At 42.3% G+C, this 21,355-nt stretch overlaps 2 protein-coding genes and 1 long non-coding RNA gene across 7 annotated transcripts in view; 2 read left to right on the forward strand and 1 right to left on the reverse strand.

Annotated features, from left to right (window-relative positions):
• The window catches only part of LOC310868839 (histone H3.2), a gene marked incomplete at its 3' end in the record, with an annotated part of 192,888 nt that overhangs the window by 148,824 nt on the left and 22,709 nt on the right, over nucleotides 1-21,355 (forward strand). The gene's annotated exons all lie outside the window — the stretch shown is intronic.
• LOC310868406 (cAMP-dependent protein kinase type I-alpha regulatory subunit-like) lies at nucleotides 1,934-15,276 on the forward strand. Of its 5 annotated transcripts, none has more exons than XM_083778841.1 (11): nucleotides 1,934-1,984; nucleotides 5,211-5,396; nucleotides 7,165-7,341; nucleotides 10,459-10,565; nucleotides 11,208-11,269; nucleotides 12,074-12,120; nucleotides 12,754-12,912; nucleotides 13,088-13,148; nucleotides 13,813-13,934; nucleotides 14,584-14,704; nucleotides 15,089-15,276. In XM_083778841.1, the coding sequence occupies exons 2-11, from the start codon at nucleotides 5,217-5,219 to the stop codon at nucleotides 15,259-15,261; spliced, it is 1,209 nt and encodes a 402-aa protein (XP_083634967.1). In that variant the 5' UTR covers nucleotides 1,934-1,984; nucleotides 5,211-5,216; the 3' UTR covers nucleotides 15,262-15,276. The 5 variants fall into 5 exon arrangements, with proteins under 5 accessions (XP_083634967.1, XP_083634966.1, XP_083634969.1 ...); XM_083778840.1 differs by having other exon boundaries at nucleotides 1,945-2,037; XM_083778843.1 differs by having other exon boundaries at nucleotides 1,945-2,037; nucleotides 14,623-14,704.
• LOC310868408 lies at nucleotides 15,635-20,568 on the reverse strand. Its single transcript, XR_014570091.1, has 3 exons — nucleotides 19,767-20,568; nucleotides 15,991-19,734; nucleotides 15,635-15,770 (listed from the first exon to the last, which is right to left on the reverse strand). It is a non-coding gene; the product is annotated as an uncharacterized lncRNA (long non-coding RNA).

A 21,355-nucleotide genomic window follows, 5' to 3' on the forward strand; every position in this document is an offset into this window, starting at 1 on the left:
TATAGTTAAAGAACAGAACAGGAATTCATCATAAAGGAAGCAAAAAGGGAAAGGAAACATATACAGTGAGGGGAGAAGTGTGTGTGTGTGTGTGTGTGGGGGGGGGGGGCAGTGGGGGGGATTTAGATTTTACGGGGGCCAGTTTCGAATTGCAGCCGTCCGTAGGTGCCCTTTGAGAGCGTTTTTGAAGGAGTCAAGGGATTCACATGTCTTAATGACTGTTGGTAGGGCGTTCCACATTTTGGTGGCATAGGAGAGAAAATAATGTAGTCCCTTGTTTGTGCCGAATCTGGGTTGTACATGGTTTGTTGCACTTCCTCTGGTGTTGTGGGTGTGGACTTCGTTTACATTAAGGAAGTATTTAGACAGGTAGGCCTACATGGGTAACTTGGTGGTGTATCGAATCTTGTGGACCAGACCCATTGCAAGATGCTGTACTGAGTACTCTGTCATCGACCCTAAGCCATCCCAGCCTGTCAAAGTAGGCAAGGGTGAGGTGGGTTAGGGGGGTGAGGCCAAGTAGGAGCCTGACCAGTTTGTTTTGGGAGGTCTGGAGCCTTGTTTTAAGGGCCTTTGAGGTGCTGTGGTACCAAGAGGTGCATGCATAGTCAAAGAAACCTTGTACGAGGGCTGTTAAGGTCTTCAAGGTGTTTTTGTTGACCAGTGAGGAGATCCTGTAAAGGAATCTTGTTCTTTGATTGACTTTTTTGATTACGTTGGTGGCCATTTTATCACGGGAAAGATTGGCCTCCAGGATGGAACCTAGGTGCGTCATTTCATCTTTTCGTGTGATAATATTGTCACCCACTCTAACCAAGAAGCCATCTGCCTTGCTGAGATTACTATTTGATCCGAAGAGAATGGATTCAGTTTTTCCCAGGTGTAAGGATAGTTTGTTATCAGCGAGCCAGGTGCAGATTCTACCGAGTTCAGACCTGAGGGTCTTTTCAACCTGCAGTTTGTTCCTGTCCGAGACCAGCAGTGCTGAGTCATCTGCGAACAGGAACAAGTTGCAGTCACAAGCTGATGTCGTTTACATATATTAGGAACAGTAAAGGCCCTAGTATGCTTCCTTGTGGAACGCCACAGCTCACTGGGAGGGGGGGGGGGGGCAGTGTTCTGTTCACCTCCACCATCTGTTCTCTCCCCTCCAGGTAGGATTGCATCCAGCTCACTGATGTGCTATCAAAACCAATAGCTTTTAGCTTGTTAACCAGTATGGAGTGGTTCGCAGTGTCAAAAGCCTTTTGGAGGTCCAGCTTGACCTTGCCGCAGTATTTGCCAGCATCCAACTCGTGTTTGATGTGGTCGCTCAAACAGAGGAGGCATGTGTCAGTCGAGTGGGATGTTCTGAAACCAGATTGGAACTCGTACATTAATGTGTTAGTGGCAAGATACTTTTCAACCTGTTCATAGACTATTTCTTCCATCACTTTCGAGATGGAGCTTAGAATAGAAATAGGGTGGTAGTTGCTGTGTTATAAGTTACTCCCTTTTTTGTACAAGGGGTTTACTTTGGCCAGTTTATGCAACTGCAACTCAAGGAATTGCATTGGTGTGGTTAAATAATTTTTGTTGCAAGGAGTTGCAACTGGTGTGGTTTGAGGTTTAATTATTGGTGTTAAACTTATTTTGGCTTGTTTCCTATTGTGAATGTCCACTGTCCAGTGATTCTCACATATTTCCATGCCATGTGGACCCTGTACCATAGCCCTGTGTATCCAAGTACCTCCCCCCATGTGTCAGCCTGGTAGCTCTGATCCATAGCCCTAATGCCCTTTGTTACCGTTTACTCGGATGTTAAAATGTATTAAAAAACATAATTTGTCACATTTTGTCCGATATTTATTTGTTTCAAATATAGCCTAGTCTTCTTTTGGGCTTGTTTTAATAAACCTGGCTGCTTAGTTCTCACACAATCTGGCAACACTACCCCTGTGCTCAGTCAAAACAACACAACACAGATCAACGGTCACCGCGTCAAGTAAGTCAACGTCATTTTTCCAAGACCAAAGAAAACGTTTTAGTTCAATTTCGGTAAGTTGCTCTGCGTAAGCAAACTATTTTCAAACGAAAAATAAAACATACAGGTTGTTGCTAACGTTTGTGTTGATACAGCCGTCTCTGTCTGGCTGAAGTGAACGAACGGGGCTTGTTGGCGACGTTAGCCAAGGTTAGCGTTCTAGCTCCAAAATGGCTGTTTTGTTGTTATTGTTGACTTCTGGATTCCACGACAGAAGGTGCACTCTTATCCAAATAACATGATAATAATAAGTATAATCTCAATGCTGAACGCTCGTGCGGCAATTCCTTCCTCCTCCTTTTCTCCCTTTTGTTGTTTTATACTGTTTAGCCGACGTTAGCTGAACTGCTAAAGCTAACTTCCCCAAGTTAGCTGCTGGTGTTTTTAGGTCTCTTCCGTAGTGCACTGTCTTTGACTGACTTGAGTGTTGATGCAAACCAGTGCAGTGACCATCAGAGTTTTAATTATAGAAACTATAGACTTATCGTCGATTCTGACATTTTCAAATGTCACAAAGAATCGATCAAATACATCTACGAGAGTCTAAATATTAGGCTAATTGTACTGCAGTCATATTGTAGGCTGACTGTCAGTTAGTGTTAAATAGAGTAATGGAAGCGCTGCAGGGATCTGTTAGTGGCTCTTATATGGGTGCTCTTTGGTGATACAGGTAAAACCATATAGACGACAAGGTATCCTTCCTCCAAGTAGTACTGCTTGTCAAAATGTGAATTGCAGACTTGAAAAGAATCCAAGGCACTCCTCCGTCTTTGGTGAAAAATTAAATAGTTTATTTGATGAGCAAGGCGAATAAATAACAGGACCTACGCGTTTCGACCAAAAGGTCTTCTCTCTATCTATCTCTGTCAGTTAGTGTGGTTGCCGTTTCCCACACTATAGATCAATTGTCACACTTTATTGGTGTTCACGAAAGAGAGACCCCGTGTGAGACCCCCGAGTGACACATACAAAATGTGGTTAAGATTTCTTCTTGTTGTTCAATCCTCAGCTCATCTTATGACCACCGCGAGGGTGAGTTCCCTGTTCACTGAGCTGAGCTGAGGGAGGTGGTGGTGACTGCTGTTTGGTTATAGGGGTAAACGTGAACAATGCTCTTCACTCATGACAACGTGAAAAGCTTAAAGCACTTCTCTGGTCTAGCGTTTCTCGAAAAGCTTTGTCGTCCCTTGTACTACGTGAAGCAGGGGTCTTTCAAAGAGGGAGAGATTTAGAGAGCAACTACATATTGTATAACATTATGTTGCAGAATAACTTAAACCCTCAAAGCCCCCCCCCCCCCCCCCCACACCAAACCTCTTTGCCAGAAATAGCAGATCTACAAGCTCACAACGCCTCGCAGAACGAGGCTTGCGTGCAACCGTTATGGAGTTGCTGTGTGCCTTCACATTCTTACAGTATTCAATCCCCTCCTCCTATGGTTTCTCTCGACGTGTTACACAAGGCAACGTGTATATGTACAATCATAACACAGACGTGAGATCTAGCCAGTCTAAACAGGCTAGATCTCATGCCTGTGTGTTATGATTATACACTTTGCCTGGTACAGGCTGCACACGTCCAATGGTCCAAGTCTGTGGTTTTCAACCGGTGGCCCGGGGACCACCAGTGGTCCTTTGTCAGCCTTGTTCCGCCCTCGTGCCGCCTTGTTTATGATGACTTGGCTAAAACATCATTTTGGGAAAAAACTAAAAACAAACATGATGTGCCCAGTCACCATGCTTCACCTGTGATCAGTGACGTAGAGTCTGTGGGGGCCAGGGCCAGGGATCTCGGTCCCCATGAGGAATTGGACCTGTGTGTGTAATGTGTATGTATGTATGTATGTATAATGTATGTGTGTGTGTATATATATATATATATATATATATATATTCGCCTCGGTTCGTCCCGTTTGTACCGCACCAGGTCGCGCCCGTTTGCGCAATTCTCGCCTTGCATTGTCTTTGTATGTAATCACGCCGCTCTAACCATCCAAGTCTATTTCAATATGAAGCAACTGAAAAACATGTTATTTCAATGGTAGTGGATGGAGAGAGATGATTTTTGTCCAACCACAAAACTGCAACCAATGGGTGCAAAGAGGGGCACAACCACGGGCGGGACTTGACAAAGGGTGAATTGTTGGAGAGTTGGTAACCAAATGGACCATTAGATCTTTGAGAGCGTAACATGAAACCAAATGGTGTCATTTTACCCTCGAGTTAAATTAGTGTTACTAATATAGCCTACTAATACTTAATTTACAAGTCTACACAATTAAAGAATGTAGAATAATTGTTATCTGTTGTCCTATGCTAGTACCAACATCAATTTGGAAAGAATTGTGGACAAAATCCAATGACAACAAAATATTCTTTAGTTTTGGGTCTGAGGCATCGTCAAATGGTGGCCCGTGGCTCAAATACCAAATAAATAATGGTCCTTGGTATGAAAAAGGATGAAAACCACTGGTCTAAATTGGTTTTCAATTGTGTCCAGGCTCCAGGGGTGGTCTTTAAGATGGGTCCCAGGTACATTTTATGAGTCCTACTTCAACGATGTTAGAGTACAATACTGAGTACAGTATTGCATCCCAGGACCCCGGAGGGTGACATTTCTCAATGTAGTGAGTCTAAGGATGCAGACTATTTGCATCACTGTTACGTCACATCTCCCTCCTAGCTGTGACTGAGGGGCTTTGCCACGCCCATGCTGGTTTTGTCACCTCGCTTAAGAAGGATGGAACATGTTTTGCGTACCGGTAATGCGCCTTGACCACAAACTATACTGTACTGTTGTACATCACACAGTGAAAACAGGCTACAGCAGATCTGCATAACAAACTCACACCATGCCGTGTTGTGAACGGCGAATGTTCACATATTATGTGAACATTGTGGTGGTGGTCGACCCGTTATGTCCAGAATAAGGACAGTGTGTAAACATGTCTTTTGTCTTTTCATTTGAGTGTTTACTGTTTATACTGTGTCACAAACGATGATTACACAATCACCTAATTGTGTTATCCCTAAATGACTGTACCTTGTGCTGTTTACATTTATGACTAATACGTATTCAATCAATACAAATACAGCCCTAGTTTCACTTGTGTTAGACAAGACAGATTTAGACACGGAGCCGTTGCAATGGGCCCTTATGCTCCCCTCTCCCTTTCTCGTGTCTCCAGACGGGGATGATGGCGTCGTCTTCTGGTCCAGGCAGTGATGAGGAGCGCAGTCTTCGGGAGTGTGAGCAGTATGTGCAGAGACACAACATCCAGCAGCTGCTCAAGGATTGCATCGTGCAGCTGTGCACCTCCAGGCCCGAGCGGCCCATGGCCTTCCTCAGGGAGCACTTTGAGAGGCTAGAGAAGGTGGGTTGTTGTGTGGCCATTGGCCGCCAGAGCCATAGAGTATAGACGGAGTTACGCAAACTCTGTTCACTTCATGGGGCTTTAGTCCAATGGCGGCTCTTCTACATAGACTTCTATTGGTTTGTCCCTAATTGAAGGCTTCAAATTGGGACAACCGGAAGTTTACGCAATGCATTGGAGTCAATGGGCTCGCATGAGTACCGGGCTGTTTTCTGCCCCAATATCCCAATTCTTCTATTAGATGTCTCTGGTGGCCGCCAATCAGACCTGCGATGACACTCCTACTCAGACATAACTCGGACCTGTTACACAGTTCTTACATAGTTGTAATTATTTGAGATAATCAATGATCATTTTTTTTTGCACTATCGTCATGATCTTTTCCATCATGTTAAAAATGTTCATATATTATCTGATTTTCATAAATAGCAGATCTACAAGCTCACGTGGGCGACGTGACACTTTTTGCATGCCTATTTCCACTGTTGATCAGTGGTCCTCAAATATTTTAACCAATTTAGACCTGATGCTACCTATACGTTTAACTTTTTATGCCGGCTGCGCCCTCTGTCACATACATCTCTGTGTCTTATATAGCAATTTTTTTATTTTATTACGAATTTTAAGGTTTTCAGAAAACCTTAAGTTAGGTTTTAGGAGGTGTTTTTAGAACCGGCCTCAGGTCTAAATGGGTTAATTTTAAAGATGGAGTGCCGCAATTTTTGTATTTTTCCAGTTTTTCATGTGTCTATGAGGTGACAGTACTTCATTAGACACCCTGGAGTTGTTTTTATGTGCAATGGTGTATTAACTTTCTATTTAGGGTTTCTTCTTGGAGGCTGAACCCTTGACAGTCAAACAGGCCAATGAAGTAAACAGTAATATAGTGACACCACACTATCAGCCCCTCCCCTAACCCCTCCCCCTTTATCATACAACTACAGCTGTGGGTGCGGCTTCAGTTCAGGTGGATCACCACCCACCAGGCAAACCAGGCATACTTAATGAACTGGTGGGCGTGTCCACATACAAGCATGATTTTAACAAATACTGTACACTTTTTGGAAAATTCTTCCCCATTATATTGTAATAATACCTGATGATCATGTTTTAGGGTGGAAAAAAATGGTGGCACTCCATCTTTAAGGACCCCCATAACTCTTGAGAGTATGGTTCCATTTGCACACTCTCAGAGTTCCTCAGAGAGGGTGCCATTATTCACTAATTTCCCAAAAACCCTGATAAGTTGTTTTGGGGAATTTTCCTCCTGTCACGTGATCCCAAACATGTGACGTATGATTAAGTGTCAGAGGAGAACCATGTATGTCAACAGAAGTTATCCAAAACGGCGAATAAAAAAAAAGTCCCAGGTCAGGTCGCCCACGGCCGTGTGTACGAAACAAACGCGCCCACGGACATCCGCCCCATTACTTCTCTGCACATCCAAAATAAGCTCAGGCCTTTTAGGAATTAGGTGCGTCAGACCTTAAGTCCCTGGACCCCGGATCGGTAATCCGTACATCTCTGCTGCAGATCGGGCATATGCACTCTGATGATTGTTGATCAAGATATTGCCGTCTTTGCAATTAGATAGACAAAAAAATCTATAAAAATAAGTACATAAACATGATCCCAGATGAGAAATCAGAGTTGCAGCAAATTGAATATACATAAATCATCACACCGGTTAAAATGTTGTCTTCTCAATCAATGATGTGTGTGTGTGTGTGTGTGTGTGTGTGTGTGTGTGTGTGTCTCCACCGTGTAGGAGGAGGCCAGACAGATCACGGCGCACCAGGCGCAGCGGTCCAACAGTTGCCGGTCAGATTCCCGCGAGGACGAGGTGTCGCCGCCCATGAACCCCGTGGTGAAGGGCCGCAGGCGGCGCGGCGCCATCAGCGCCGAGGTCTATACCGAGGAGGACGCCGACTCCTACGTCAGAAAGGTCAGCGCTTAAAAAAACCCATTCAGACCTGAGGACGCATCAACGTCGCCTTATAGCTTTTAACCACTTTAGCCGTCGTTTAAAACTTTAGCCGTTGAAAAATAGCAGATCTACAAGCTCGTAGCATGGCACAGAGTGCCGCGCAACGAGCCCGTAGATCTGCAAATGTTTTTGAAAAATCGGGGAAAACGTGCACACATCTTTGAATATATATTCTTTCAGAAGAGTTTTAACTGATATCTTCGCTTCCCTGGAAAAATTATTGTCAAATATCTATCAAACATATATACTGTATCATTTTTTTGGGGTCCTTGACATGAAATTGTTTGAGCACCAACGATATAGTAACAAAAAAACCCGTCTGATTTAGAAGACATTCGTAGAATCCGATCTCAGGTCATTACAGTAGAGTATAGTCAGGTGTGCCCACTATTATTTTGGGCTAGTATAACCTGCCCACAGACAGTGTCGTCGTTAAGCTGTCCGTTTATCACTAACACAACCACAAACGTCCAACACATATACAATGAATTACTCTCCTAATGCTGCCTGCAGGTTCCATGTTATAATTCCAGCGTGTGTAACCTGCATTGTTTAAGTGACAGTTTTCATATTGTAAATATGGTAGCTAACGTGGTTTAGCGACTAGCACTTTGACAGCTCATCCATCGTAGCTTGTTTACAAGTGAAACAGACTTCCTGTGCGGAAACTGCCTCATCAAAATAAGAGCCACTTGTATTGATTAGTCAACTCTAGTTTTATTTCTAAGTCTACCTACAGGACGTTAACATCTCATTTGAGTGCCTGTCAGCATTCTCTAAATCCCTGTCTCTCAGCTGTTGGGTGCGCAAATGCGCCTCCATGCCTTTGATCTACCGCACACCAAACGTTTTGACGACGCATGTGCACCCCTGAGTATAGTACTGTATAGAGCAGGAATAGGCAACTTTGACGACGGAGAGAGACACACTATTTCCACACTCATTCCAGATGGGCCACATTGCATATTTCTGTCGTAGCAAAAACAGCCGGTCTACAAACTCGAAACGTGTCGCACTGTGGCATCATTTTGAGCTTGTAGATCAGCTATTTTTGCTATATTTGAATTGAAATCCTGAAAATGTTTTTGCTGTTGTTTTTTAAATGGAATCCTGGAAAGTAACATTTGTATTTAACACCCTGAGCGGCATAAACGGAGGTCTCCGTCCTATCAAATAGTGACGCTCAGGACCTGTTGGGCAACATTGATTCAATGTCATTTCCGGTTGAGACATCAGCCAAAATGTTCCCCCCCCATTTTAGTGTTTTGGCTACATCTAGCAACTTCAGCTACATCCAAGATGGCACCTGTTGCACCTTGAATTGTGCTCCGTTGCTGCAAATCACTGGGCGCTCTGATTTAATGGTCCTAAATACCCCCAGGCGTTCGGAATGTTAATTTTAAATGTATTTAGTTATAGTTTAACTTCATGAACTAAATGCAAATACATTGGACATTTTAATTCTAGTTATTAAGCTACACATATAGCCTGAAGTAATTAAAGCAGGTCATGTTTGCATGTTTGTAGCTGAAATGAATAATATGTCTATTATTATTCTGATATTAACCTGCGTGCCACAATATGTGATAGTGTAGCCCCTGGGCACCCAGTTGACCAATTGTATGGTATAGGATGTTAACAGTTGTCTGTTGACGTAATGCCTTCCCTCTTAACTGCATGTGGTTCCCAAAAGAGAAGGGTTATGTCTCACCGGAACTCAAACTATAGAGAAAATAAAAGCTCTTTTTATTTTATTCAATTATTAATTAATTGTTCATGAAATGTCATGTTTAAATTTATTCAATTATCTTGCAAAATGTTTGAAATATCATATTTCTTTTCACAAACCAAACATTGGTCACGACCCACTGGGAAACTGTGCTCTTTTTGTTTGTATACAAAGAAGACATGTCTGGACATTTTAGTCGACAGAATTAACTGTATGTGTTGACTGATGATCTCTGTAATCTTGAGGTGCAGGCTTGTTTTTAGTCGACTAAGGTGGGCTTTACACGAGAACGGTGTTCATAGGAAACGGCAAAATAAAGTATCGTTTGCTGGGGTCCCTTTAGACAAGAACGTTTTGGGGAGGTGAAAACGCAACAAAGTGAAACCACCTTCCACCTTCTTTGAAAACGCCATTTTTACCAGTCTCTGTGTAAACAGGCAAAAAGGCGAATCCGCAAAACTTATGACATCATGGCTCACGTTGGCTCACAACGCATATGTTTATTACATTGATGCAGAGCCATATATGATATAATGGAGTTCCTACAATGAACAAGCCAGCTCCCTCTTCGCCTACAAAACGTGGCTCATCAGCGATGGAGAATGTAAAACCATGATGTAAATATAATGCCCCCTTTCTGATAGGCGGCAGCAGCATTTATGTAGCCTGATGTATTATAAAAATATATAACCATCCCGATCCCGTGGCGCGCTCTGCATGCTTGCTCTGGGCTGCCTGTCAGCCTGTGTGTCACCTTGATGCGTTATAGAAAGCAGGCAGCGAGCGACGGCTACAACCCTGTTGTGTTCTGGAAGAGTCATTAAAAACCCTGATAGGGTTGCGTGAAGGGGGAGCTACCTGGTTCTTCTTGTACGTGGCGTCGTGGGTGACTGGTCTATTTGGCAGCCCGTTACCGCCACCTAGCGACATTAGAGCGTTTTCATAAAGTGTGTGTTCTCGTGTAAAGGGTCAATACAAAATTAGAATGCAACGGGACTTTGCCGTTTTATCTGGAGATGGTCGCCGTCTAAAAGAGGCCTAAATCAGCTGTATGTTGAGGTATCTTGAGGTGCATGCTTGTTATCTCTATGTAAAACATAAATTAAATGTGTCAACATGGGACAGTTCTCGAAACAAATTCAGGCTGGTTATGGTATTACATTCAGAATAGATATTCCTCTTCAAGATCTTTTGGATTAATACATTACTATTGGCAATTATAATTGTAAGGTTTACTATAACCAACTAGTACTTGAATCTATGATTGTTTTAATTTGCTGTTCAAGCATTCTGATATACTGACATCATTGACTGTGTAAAGCTTTTTGTAAACTTGATGTAAACAGGATGTTTCACCCCAGGTTATCCCTAAAGACTACAAGACCATGGCTGCTTTGGCGAAGTCTATCGAGAAGAATGTTCTGTTTGCCCACCTGGATGACAATGAGAGAAGGTAATGGTCCTCATATTTAATGTGTCTCATATTGTTTCGTAGCATGTCTTGTTTGTAGCGTGTTGGGCCTCAGATCTAATTGTGATGGCAAGGGGTTCAGCCCATGGACAAATGCATGGGTTAAAATGCTCAGTCGTCACGACTGATTTCAGTCATTTGGTTTGCATAGAAGTCAGGGTGTCCTCTATGCCATGGAAGCTTGTTGCACAGCAAAAACAGCCAATCTACAAGCTCTCAATCCGGCTGCGACACATTGAGAGCTCGTAGAAAGACTATTTCCGGTTATTATTTTTAAGATTAGAGCATTTGAAGTAGTCAAACAACTATAAATTGTTCAGGAGCATCTTCCATAAAAACCTAATGATCTCGGCTATTTCATAAAAGCAATGGTTAAAGCCTCAATCTGTGATTTATTCACCTGGTTTGACAGTATGTAGAACAGCAGCTAAAATTATGCTACAACATCCTAATTTTACATCTAGTGGTGTTATTGTTTTGCGCTATTTTGGGGGGATACGTTCACACTGTTTCACAAATTGCATAAGACGTCCACACAAAATCTTTCGGTCGTGAGATTTTATTTAGCTTTAATCCATTTAATCCAATTTATTCACTGTAATTGTACCGTTTCTTCTTTTCCAGTGATATTTTTGATGCCATGTTTTCTGTCACTTACATTGCTGGAGAGACGGTCATTCAGCAAGGTGAGTGTCCAGCAAATTTAAAGGGATAAAATTTAGCATTTCTTTTTATTTCACATTTATTATGCATTTGTGCAGGTCTTTCCCCCATATGCCCGTTTGACCAGCATAGCTTTTCGACCGTGTACATTGTACAATGTACATTCAACTACATAAACTTAAAGACCGGTCTTACCCACATGAACCCCAGCATCCCTCTTATGTGGCGAACATCTGGCAGATCTACAAGCTCGCAAGCTACTAGTGTTGTTGAAAATATATTTTTATATATCCGCACACACACACAAACAGCCCCTCCTTCTTCTTTCGTGTATCATCCTCAAATGTCCAACTCAGTATCGAGTAGCCACGCCCTTGTCTCTGGTCCCACGTGGAAGAGGCCGGCCTCCGAAGGAGGTCTGTACAGGGGGTAGGTGTTAATTATGTGCTCGGCAGATTGCTCGGGCTTGCCGCACTCGCATGCTGCACTGTCCGCCAAGCCCCACCTCTTCATTGCTGATTTGAAGCCCCTCCCATCCTGAGTCATGACTCTCTCACACTCTAAAAGAACAACGGAGCGGATACAAGAAAGAAAAGGAAAAAAACGCCGGCACATTAAACGTCAGTGTTTCGCTCCATAGGGACCAACGTGTTGGAGGTTTAAAGGCAAATAAATAGGGGACCTAGTATCGCACATGTCTCTGATTAGCCAATAATATGTTCATATACAGCATGCATATTAAAATAATGGGATTTGTAGGTAATTGGCCTGTGGTCTAAAGAGATTGAGTCACTGGCTGACTTCATCTGTGTTGCTGTCTTTTCCAGGTGATGAAGGAGACAACTTCTATGTTATTGATCAAGGGGATATGGACGTAAGTTATTTTGGTCTGTTTATATGGGTGTCATTTTATCACAATTTGTGATTAAAAACAATCCAAGTCTAATCTAAACTTGGCCTCTCCGTAATGAGCTCATCCTACACAGCACAGACCTGCATGTTAGTTTTTTGCAATCTTTACTGGTGTGCTTACCGTGTCTCGCTTTGGCTAAGACTATATGCTGAATGGCCAAATTGTAATTTCATAACGTCGGTGGAAATATTGGCATAGCCCCGTTGAAGGATACTCGACCCATTCAATCCGGGAAAGCATCCGTGTCATTTTAGATTGTGGTTTCGTCCCTTTTCGGGTGAAATATGTCATATGTCCAACACTGTCATTTTTCCCGATTCAAATTCAAAATTATGAAAGGTAGCATGATCTACAATCTCAAAACGTCACTTCGTGCCACGTTTAGAGCTGGTGGATCTGCAAAATATGGAGATAAGAGGTTTCTGCCTGACAGCAATGATGTGTAGCAGTAATACCTGTAGGTTTTTTCAGAGAACTGTTGAGATTTAGAAGGCATTTGTAGAATCGGCCTCACATCTTAACACTGGAATCTCTCTGTTCTGTTCTGTCCGGGACTGTGTTCTTGTGCTGTGTCGTGTCCTGTCCTGGCCCCAGGTGTACGTGAACAGTGAGTTGGTGACCAACATCGGTGAGGGAGGCAGTTTCGGGGAGCTGGCCCTGATCTACGGAACGCCCCGTGCGGCCACTGTCCGAGCCAAGTCCAACGTCAAGCTGTGGGGCATCGACAGAGACAGCTACCGCAGAATACTGATGGTCAGTCACACACCAGGGCACGTCTCACAGTCTGTTGGTCACACTAGGAATATCACATTTCCGTGTGGCTTAACATTCTTACAACCAGATGTGTTTGCAACAGAACAATTCAATCTAAATCCATATATCTTTTTGTAGTTCTTTCTTTCATACATTTGTCTTTATTTCTTTTCAGGGGAGCACCTTAAGAAAGCGCAAGATGTATGAGGAATTCCTTAGCAAAGTGTCCATTTTAGGTAAGGGTCTTCTGTGTGTTTGTCGGTGGCTGCAGAATACAATGAATGGGTGTTTGTGTATTTTAATAATGCACTGTATGTATTTTAACCCATTTAGACTGAGTCAACTTTATAGCTTTTAACCATTATTTTTAGCTGTTGGGAAAATAGCAGATCTACAAGCTCATAGCACGGCACCAAGTCCCTGGAACAACATCTTTTCAGATGGGGATTCGGTGGCCAATTGCATAGCAATTCTGGAGGTCCTTGACATGAAAACGTTTCCGAAGCCATTTTCTAGAATCTGGTCTCGGGTCTAAATAGATTAACCCATTTAGGACAGACACCAGATTCTACAAATGTCTTCTAAATCATTACAGTTTGCTGAAAAAAAACATGTTTTTCAGTGGTTTTCAAAATATTTCATGTCCAGTACCCCACCATCTGAAAATGTTGTTCCAGGGACCCCCCAAAAGCAAAGATTTAAAAAAACGTTCGCTCTGAAAGAATATATATTCCAAATTTGTGCCACATTTTCATGATTTTTCAAAAATAGCAGACCTATAAGCTCATAGCGTGGCACTCGCTATGAGCTTGTAGATCTGCTATTTTTCAATAGCTAAAGTATGACATAATGCTTAAAACACCAATGGGTCAATGATCTGAACGGGTCTTTGTGTGACAGAATCTCTGGACAAGTGGGAGCGCCTGACGGTGGCGGACGCCTTGGAGACGGTGCATTTCGAGGACGGACAGAAGATCGTGGTGCAGGGAGAACCTGGAGACGAGTTCTTCATCATTCTGGAGGTCAGGCCTCACACATCACTCCATGTAGCGGTTAATCCAACTGATCCATGTAATTGATGACAAAGAAAAAATGTAATGGTTTGTCGTCCCTGTTTTGGGCATGTCAGTATTGGCCAAATGCTTCAAAAACGTTGAGGGGGGAAAAAAAGTTAAAATGGCTGCTCTACAAGCATGTAGATCTGCTATTTTCACTTTGACGACATGTAAAATACATTTAGATTTTGTTTTAAAACTGGATAGTTGCAAATTTTATGTTACTTAAAGCCAGATACACACGTGTGTGGTTGTTGCTATATATAGCATAGCAATATACATGATTTTCCCACTTCTCGAATATAGGTTTTTCAGAAAACTTTGGTCAATATTTAGCGTTGTGCTTTTACAATCTGCCTTGGCTCTGAATTGGTTAAGATGAGATCAAACGTAATTGAACCTTCTGGGGAACGATGTCATTACATAATTTAAAAGTCTTAGATAAAAATACATTTATATTGTGGTATTTGAAATAAATCCATATCGCCCCACCCTGTTAGCAGGTGAATGAAACTTGAGAACTTATTTTCCCAAGCATGTTCAGCTTATTTCCAACTATACAGCTATTTATTCCAGCTGTTCTTCCACATAGTATCTTGTCGACGTCTATTTGCAGAGTGTCATTTCAACGTGTTCCTTCTCCCGTGCGGTCCAGGGCTCAGCTGCTGTTCTGCAGAGGCGCTCTGAAAACGAGGAGTTTGTGGAGGTCGGCCGACTCGGACCGTCAGACTATTTTGGTGAGTGGGACAATGGCCGTTGATCTGACGGGGCTCCTATGCTTGAAAATTAGCAGATCTACAAGCTCATAGCGCGGCACCGAGTGCCGCACTACGAGCTTGTAGGTCTGCTATTTTTTTGAAAATGTGGCGCAAATCTTTGAAAATATTCTTTCAGAGCGAAAGCTTTTTACTCCAATCTTTGCTTCTGGGGGGTGGGCGTCCCTGGAACAACATATTTTCAAATGGGAGTCGGCCAATTTCATATATTTTCGGGGGTTCTTGACATGAAAATGCTTGAAAACCGCTGACCTAGAAACAGAAAACTGTCATGATTTAGAAGACATTTTGTAGAATCGGTCTCGGTCTAAATGTATTAACGGAGTGGTCCTTTCTCCCCCACAGGTGAGATCGCCCTGCTGATGAACCGTCCGCGCGCCGCCACGGTGGTCTCCCGCGGGCCGCTCAAGTGCGTCAAGTTGGACCGCCCGCGCTTCGAGCGCGTGCTGGGGCCCTGTTCCGACATCCTGAAGAGAAACATCCAGCAGTACAACAGCTTCGTTTCCCTGTCCGTTTGAGGCCGTCCCTCTGTTCCTTCCTCCTCCATCGCAGGGTCCACAAATACAAAAATGTATTTCATTTTCTCATTTGTTCCTTTTTTCTCTTGAGTGGGTCGCGTAGCCACAGCCGCGCGCCCCGCTCGCGATCATTTAAACGTATTATTTGTCTTCACCTCTTGTCACATTTGTAATGTGTGTATCTAATCAAATTGTATTTTTTTTCATAGTTTCTTTCTTTTTTTTTATTCCACCGGACCCTGGGGGGGCTGGCCTAGTATGGTGGACGTCGGTAACTGACTGACTCCCCGTTAGTGAAATACACCATGCAGGAAGCAAACTGCGTGACAACCACTCCTCGTGTCCCTCATGCAGGATGCAAACATCCTGGAATGAAGTGATTCTCAAGGATCATCAGTTTGATATGCATTAGACCGCTTTGATACCATTGTTTAGCTCTGCGAACCCAGTTTATGCTGTAAAATCACCAAAGCATGTACCGTGTACAACATGGTTCTCCAGAGTCAAGGCTCATACATAGTCTGGATTTTCGGTGGTTAGGTGACCACCGAACTACAACATGACGTCACGAGCCGCGGTGAAGAACAAACATCCGCCATGCACCGCTCGAGCCCTTCTATCTGTTTTTACTCGCCACCGCTCAACGTTATTTCAGCTACGGTGGTCAGCTCACCACCGGAGCGGTGGTCACCTCACCACCGAAAATCCAGACTATGAATAGGCCTTTACAGACCCAGGCGGGACAATTTGGACCTCTGGTGGTGCCCGGACCCGGCATTGAGAAACATTGCTGTAATGTGCAGTAATGATGAGTGTGTTGGATCTTTTTTTACCTGCAGTGCAGTTATTAATTTGAGACGCACTGCGCTGATCCGCTTCACACATCTATTTTCAAAACCTGACCTGATTCTTAAATTCAAATGGTCGCTTCTAGTAGGTTGAATAGACACGAAGTCCAGTATGTCGCTTTTATAACAGAAAATGATGCACAGCTGTGGGATAACTTGTCATTCTGTCATCCGTCTGCTTTGCCTGCTCTGTTACCTCCAAATATCTGTTTTTCCCTGTGAATCCGCTAAGTACTAACATTAGAGCTTCACTTGTGCGGTCTCTTGTGCCACATTTTTAGAAGGAGAACAAATTCAGATGTCTTGGTAAAAGCACCAAAGGAGATGCATAAGTTGTGGGAAGTCCAAGTCCCTCATTACTTCATAGTTAAAAAGTATTCACATTGAAATTTATTTTTGAAAGAATGACACGGGTCCCCTGTCACTCTGAACACAGATTAACCTGCATGTATACGTCCCCTTCACACCAGGATGCTTTATTGCGATTAAAACGAATCCTAGCCTGTGTATTGTCGGAAAGTGCGCTTTGTTTGGGCAGGTGTGAAGGCTCATTCGGATTCTGGTGCGGTACAAACAAATGCATTTTAATTCAACAAAAGAAACAGTGGTTTCGCTTCGCTTGAAAGCGCACCACAGTGCGGATCACCGCAGGTGCGAATGCAATCGCATAAATATAGGGGAAGAACCAAAACAAATGTAAGAATGATGCCAATCACATCTACCTAAGTACAGGTGTGGAAAAACTAAAAATGGCAGATTGTGACCTGATTTCAATTTTTGTCACGCCACCAAGTATAAGTCGGGCATTGCTTTATAAAACAAATGAGAAGGAATTGAGAGGTTTCAGTTTTTGACCGACATCATTCTTGGCCGGCTGTATCCAGGGATCTGGTTGAACTAGGATTGCCTCGTCATGTTTTGTTTTTATTTTGGAGACGGAAGAGGGATGTTGATTTTGTGCCTCTCTTGAACATTCACCAGGCCCCAGAGGAAGAGACGGTTCAGCCTCTGCCCTCCACATGTGTTGTTACGTCCTCATGCTTCAAGTGTCACTGCAATACATTTGAATTATATGATGCTTTTCTATCAAATGGCTGAGCTGAAAGGAATATATTAGAGCCCGGCCGATGGCAAGTTTCTTTGGTCCGATTTTTGTCTAAATTAGAATTTTGATTTCCGTTTCTGCTTGAGAACATTTTAATTATAAGAAAGTGAAAAAATGAATACGAAGTAAACTTTATTTTATCCCCTTTTCTATTCAAACATTTAATAAAATTAGCCGATCTAGTTTGCAACAATTTTGAAAATGTTCAAAATAATTCACCTTGGCTAAGTGGTTAAACATCGGGACACATGGGCTATATCATTGCTGGTACCGGACAAAAAAGATGGCCAACATATCGGTCGGGCTATACGCGTTATGTTTTTTGGACTGATATGCCAAAGGCTTGTCTGTGCTCCATGTGACATTTAGTTAAATTTTGCATAATATTATATTGTATTTATCTATTTTTTATTTTTTCTCCTTCATGGTACTTTGTGTAAATGAAATGCCATACTGATAGGATACTTGGACATTTTAAATGTATTTTTTTTTCCTTCACTAGACACTTGTGTCAGTGTGCGAGAGAGTAGTTACTGATGGCTAGCTGACCAGCTATCTTTCCTCAACGGAACTAGAACATGTTCGTTTAAAATGTATAAACTTTCAAGTAGGGATGCTCGATTAAAAATAATTAGTATATGTTCTATCGGGACGTTATTTACTTAAAATTTTAAGGTTCAAATATTTATCAGCAAAATAATCATGGTATTTTAGCCATTGTTTTATTTTATAAAAATATTTTGAGGTGTTTTTGGGCGAAGCTTTCAAAAGGGTCTAAAAACGAGTTGTATTTTAAGATTATTTTTTTTTACCCATTCATCTACAGTATATAGCAACATTCGGCCTCAGTCCTAATATGTATTACATCTTTACTACTTTTAAGTTGTTTGAGCTTATGTGCAACAGTAGGCCTAAGACATTTTTAAGTCTGCATCTACACCCCAGAGTTATAGTTACAACTATATAACGGGTAACGGGTTTAAAGGACAATTCCATGCTAGGAGGCTTTCTTACCTTATTTGTAGTTATGTCCCCACCAAAGCGGTCCAGGTGTTATTTATTTCCCCTAATATAAGCCCTCCAATGGGGTTTGGGTTTTTGTGCTAATTCGCTTATTTCCATCAAAATAAGTAGCAAAGTGTGCCGATACTATTTACATTATGAAAGGATATATACAAAAAAAGAAAAAATTGAGCGATGGAAATGAGCCAATTAGGAAAACACCCCAATGCCCATTGAATTCAATGCAATTCAATTCATTGAGGGCTTATGGTAGGTGAAATAGCCAATAATGCGCCTTCGCACAAAATAACACCTGGACCTCTTTGGTGGGGACGTAACGACTACAAATAAAGGTAAGCAAGCCTTCTAGCATGGAATTCTCCTTAAAGATGCATTGCAAATTTGCATATTATCAATTGGCTATATCGGCTTCAATTTTCATTATCATGCATCCCTACTTTCAAGTTAATGTGTGGAAAGTGCACGTGTACTCAATTGAACACTTTCCAAGTGTCTTGAACAAATTGAAACAGGTCAAAGTGAAAATGTCGAAAGCATCCCTTAATAATGGTACCATAATGTTTGTGTCATAGTTAAGCACATACATATAGCCTATAGCTTCTGTGTGAAAGTATATTAGGAGCAAATGACCACAATCATATGTTTTGCACAGTTTGTGATATATAAATATATATATTCAGGATAAAAGAAAATGTTTCTATACGCCTGCTAGTTTGTGACTTCTGGTCCCAGCGTTTAATAGAAGTACAAGGTAAAATGATACGGTGTTAAAAATAGGAAAGAAACCGCTACCTCTTGGAAGATCAGACTGCCATTATGTTGTTCTTTGTGTTCCATTGTAGACCAGTTCTGCTCTTTTATTCCTAGGATCTTCAGTTTTGTATACCATTAGGCCACAGACCCCAATTATAATAACTAAACAAGTGTACAAATGGAACCAAGTGGACCCGTAAGGTTCCATTTGAACACTATTGGAGTTACAGACCTGGAAAGGTCCATTTGGGTCCTAAATATCAATCTAGATGGGAAAACCCCCTCAAGGACCCCTGGGGGTCTCCGGACCTCACTTTGAGAACCACTGGTGTAGAATTGGGGCTTGGCAATCTCATTGTCATATGAGACAATTATTGTCTGGGGTTTGTGTGTGTGTCTTATTTCATACTTTTAAAACGGGACATTTGCTCCAGGCTGTTGATTTAATCGCATAGGAAATGGAGATTTGTATTTTCAAAGTATTCCAAAAAACCCACTGTTGGATAAAAAGTCATTTCTGCTAATAAGGCCTTGAGTTGGATGGTCTTGAGAAACAGACACCAACTTCACAACTCATAGAGAATTAACAAATCAAATGCACTTTTTTAAATATGTGATCTGGCTATTTTTCAACATTTTCTGATGTATAAACATTAGCAACAGGGCGTGGACGAGGCTTTCTAGAGGGGACACGGGATGCTGGCTTATTGTTCAAAAGAAGGGCTGTCCTATAGTCTCAGTCTACTGTACTGGTTCTCAAAGTGGGGTCCAGGGACCCTCGGGTTTCCTCGATGGTGCAAAAGGTTTGGAACAGGTTTGGAACTCTATTCTTGCGAGTACACATGTTGCATTTGTACACTTTTGTAATTAAAACATTTGAGAACCACTGGTTACTGCCACAGGTACCCATGAGGCAAACATGATTTAAGACAATTGCTCATCCAGCAATTCACACAAATAAAGTTAGTACATGCATTTCTACGTTGCATCTATCTCACATGCTTCTGAGCTTTAATTGTTTCTGAACTGTAATTGTTTTCCCCTCATTGAACATATTTTTAAGGATAACTTTTAGGTCTGACAGGTTAATGGTGATTAATTTAAAAAGTCAATACAATACACCACTTTCAAAATGACCAGCTCAACATGATCTACCCACCAAAAATATGATCCCATTGCTGAAATTTGTTTAAAAATGCACCTGAGGGGGCTTTTGGCGTATAGCAAGACATAAGACAAACACACTTGGAATGAGGAAATGGAGGGACATTTTGAATTGGTAGGGTGTTTTTTGTATGTAACTTTGTAACGCTACTGACGTTTGTGCACAACAATCTTAAACAAAGTATTGCATTGTGGGTTTGAGCTGACAATTAAATCACCAGATTACCAAAAGTTTTTTTTATTTTTATTAAATATCTTTTTAGGACCATGCCATGCTATTAACTACCTGCACAGCCTTTGTGATCTACTGGTAGATCGCAATCTACCTTTTGGGCACCCCTGCAATACCAATACACCATCATAGTGGAACCTTGTGAAAGTTGGGATTATCAAGGATGTAGGCCTATTACTTGTGCGAGCAGAGCGCAAGTACTGTTTTCGGCTGCGTATTTCTGTGACCCCCTCGGCCAATCAGCGATTGTGAATTTTGGTGGCATCCCTGGCCAATCAGGGATTGTGTATTGTCTTTGGTGGCGTCGCTCGGCCAATCCAATCGGGGATTGTCTATTTTTGGTCGTGTCGCTCGGCCAATCAGAGTGCAGTTGGAAGCTTGCTGCGTATGTCGGTGGCCCCTCAACCGATTGTATTGGCTCCGTATGCTGGTGGTGTCGCTCTGCCAATCAGGGATTGGTTCATGACGTAACTATGTATGTTTATCTAAAAACTGACATATGTGGATGACGTAGCCAATTTGAGTTTCAAAGTTATAGGATGCCGATAGTGTCCGTTTCTATTTACCCATTTGCCAAAGAAGCTTCTATTTAGGCCTACCCATTTGCCAAAGAAGCTTGCAATTTACATTGGGAAAGAAGATACATAGGCAAGACATCCTCTCCCGTTGGGTGGTCTAGAATATACCAGAGGTGTCGGACTGGTGCAGAAGGGGCTAAATTCATCCCACAGAATCATTACAGAGAGTCATTGACAGGACTTGATACCAGACAGAGAATCAGGAGGTCATCATGTTGGACTGGGAAAGAGCAGACAAAAGACCTTTTGTTGAAGTCAAAGGACAAGAAGTTGAGTCTCAGAAGGAAGAGGAAATACCTCCCGAATGGCTGGGTTCAAGTTCAATGATGGGAAAGTTTTTTCGACGTAGACTAAATCAAAGACATGAAACTCGCGAAGAGAAGGGTGATCG

The sequence above is a fragment of the Protomyctophum parallelum genome (genome assembly GCF_964188405.1).
Source record: "Protomyctophum parallelum genome assembly, chromosome: 13".
Lineage (NCBI taxonomy): Eukaryota > Metazoa > Chordata > Actinopteri > Myctophiformes > Myctophidae > Protomyctophum > Protomyctophum parallelum.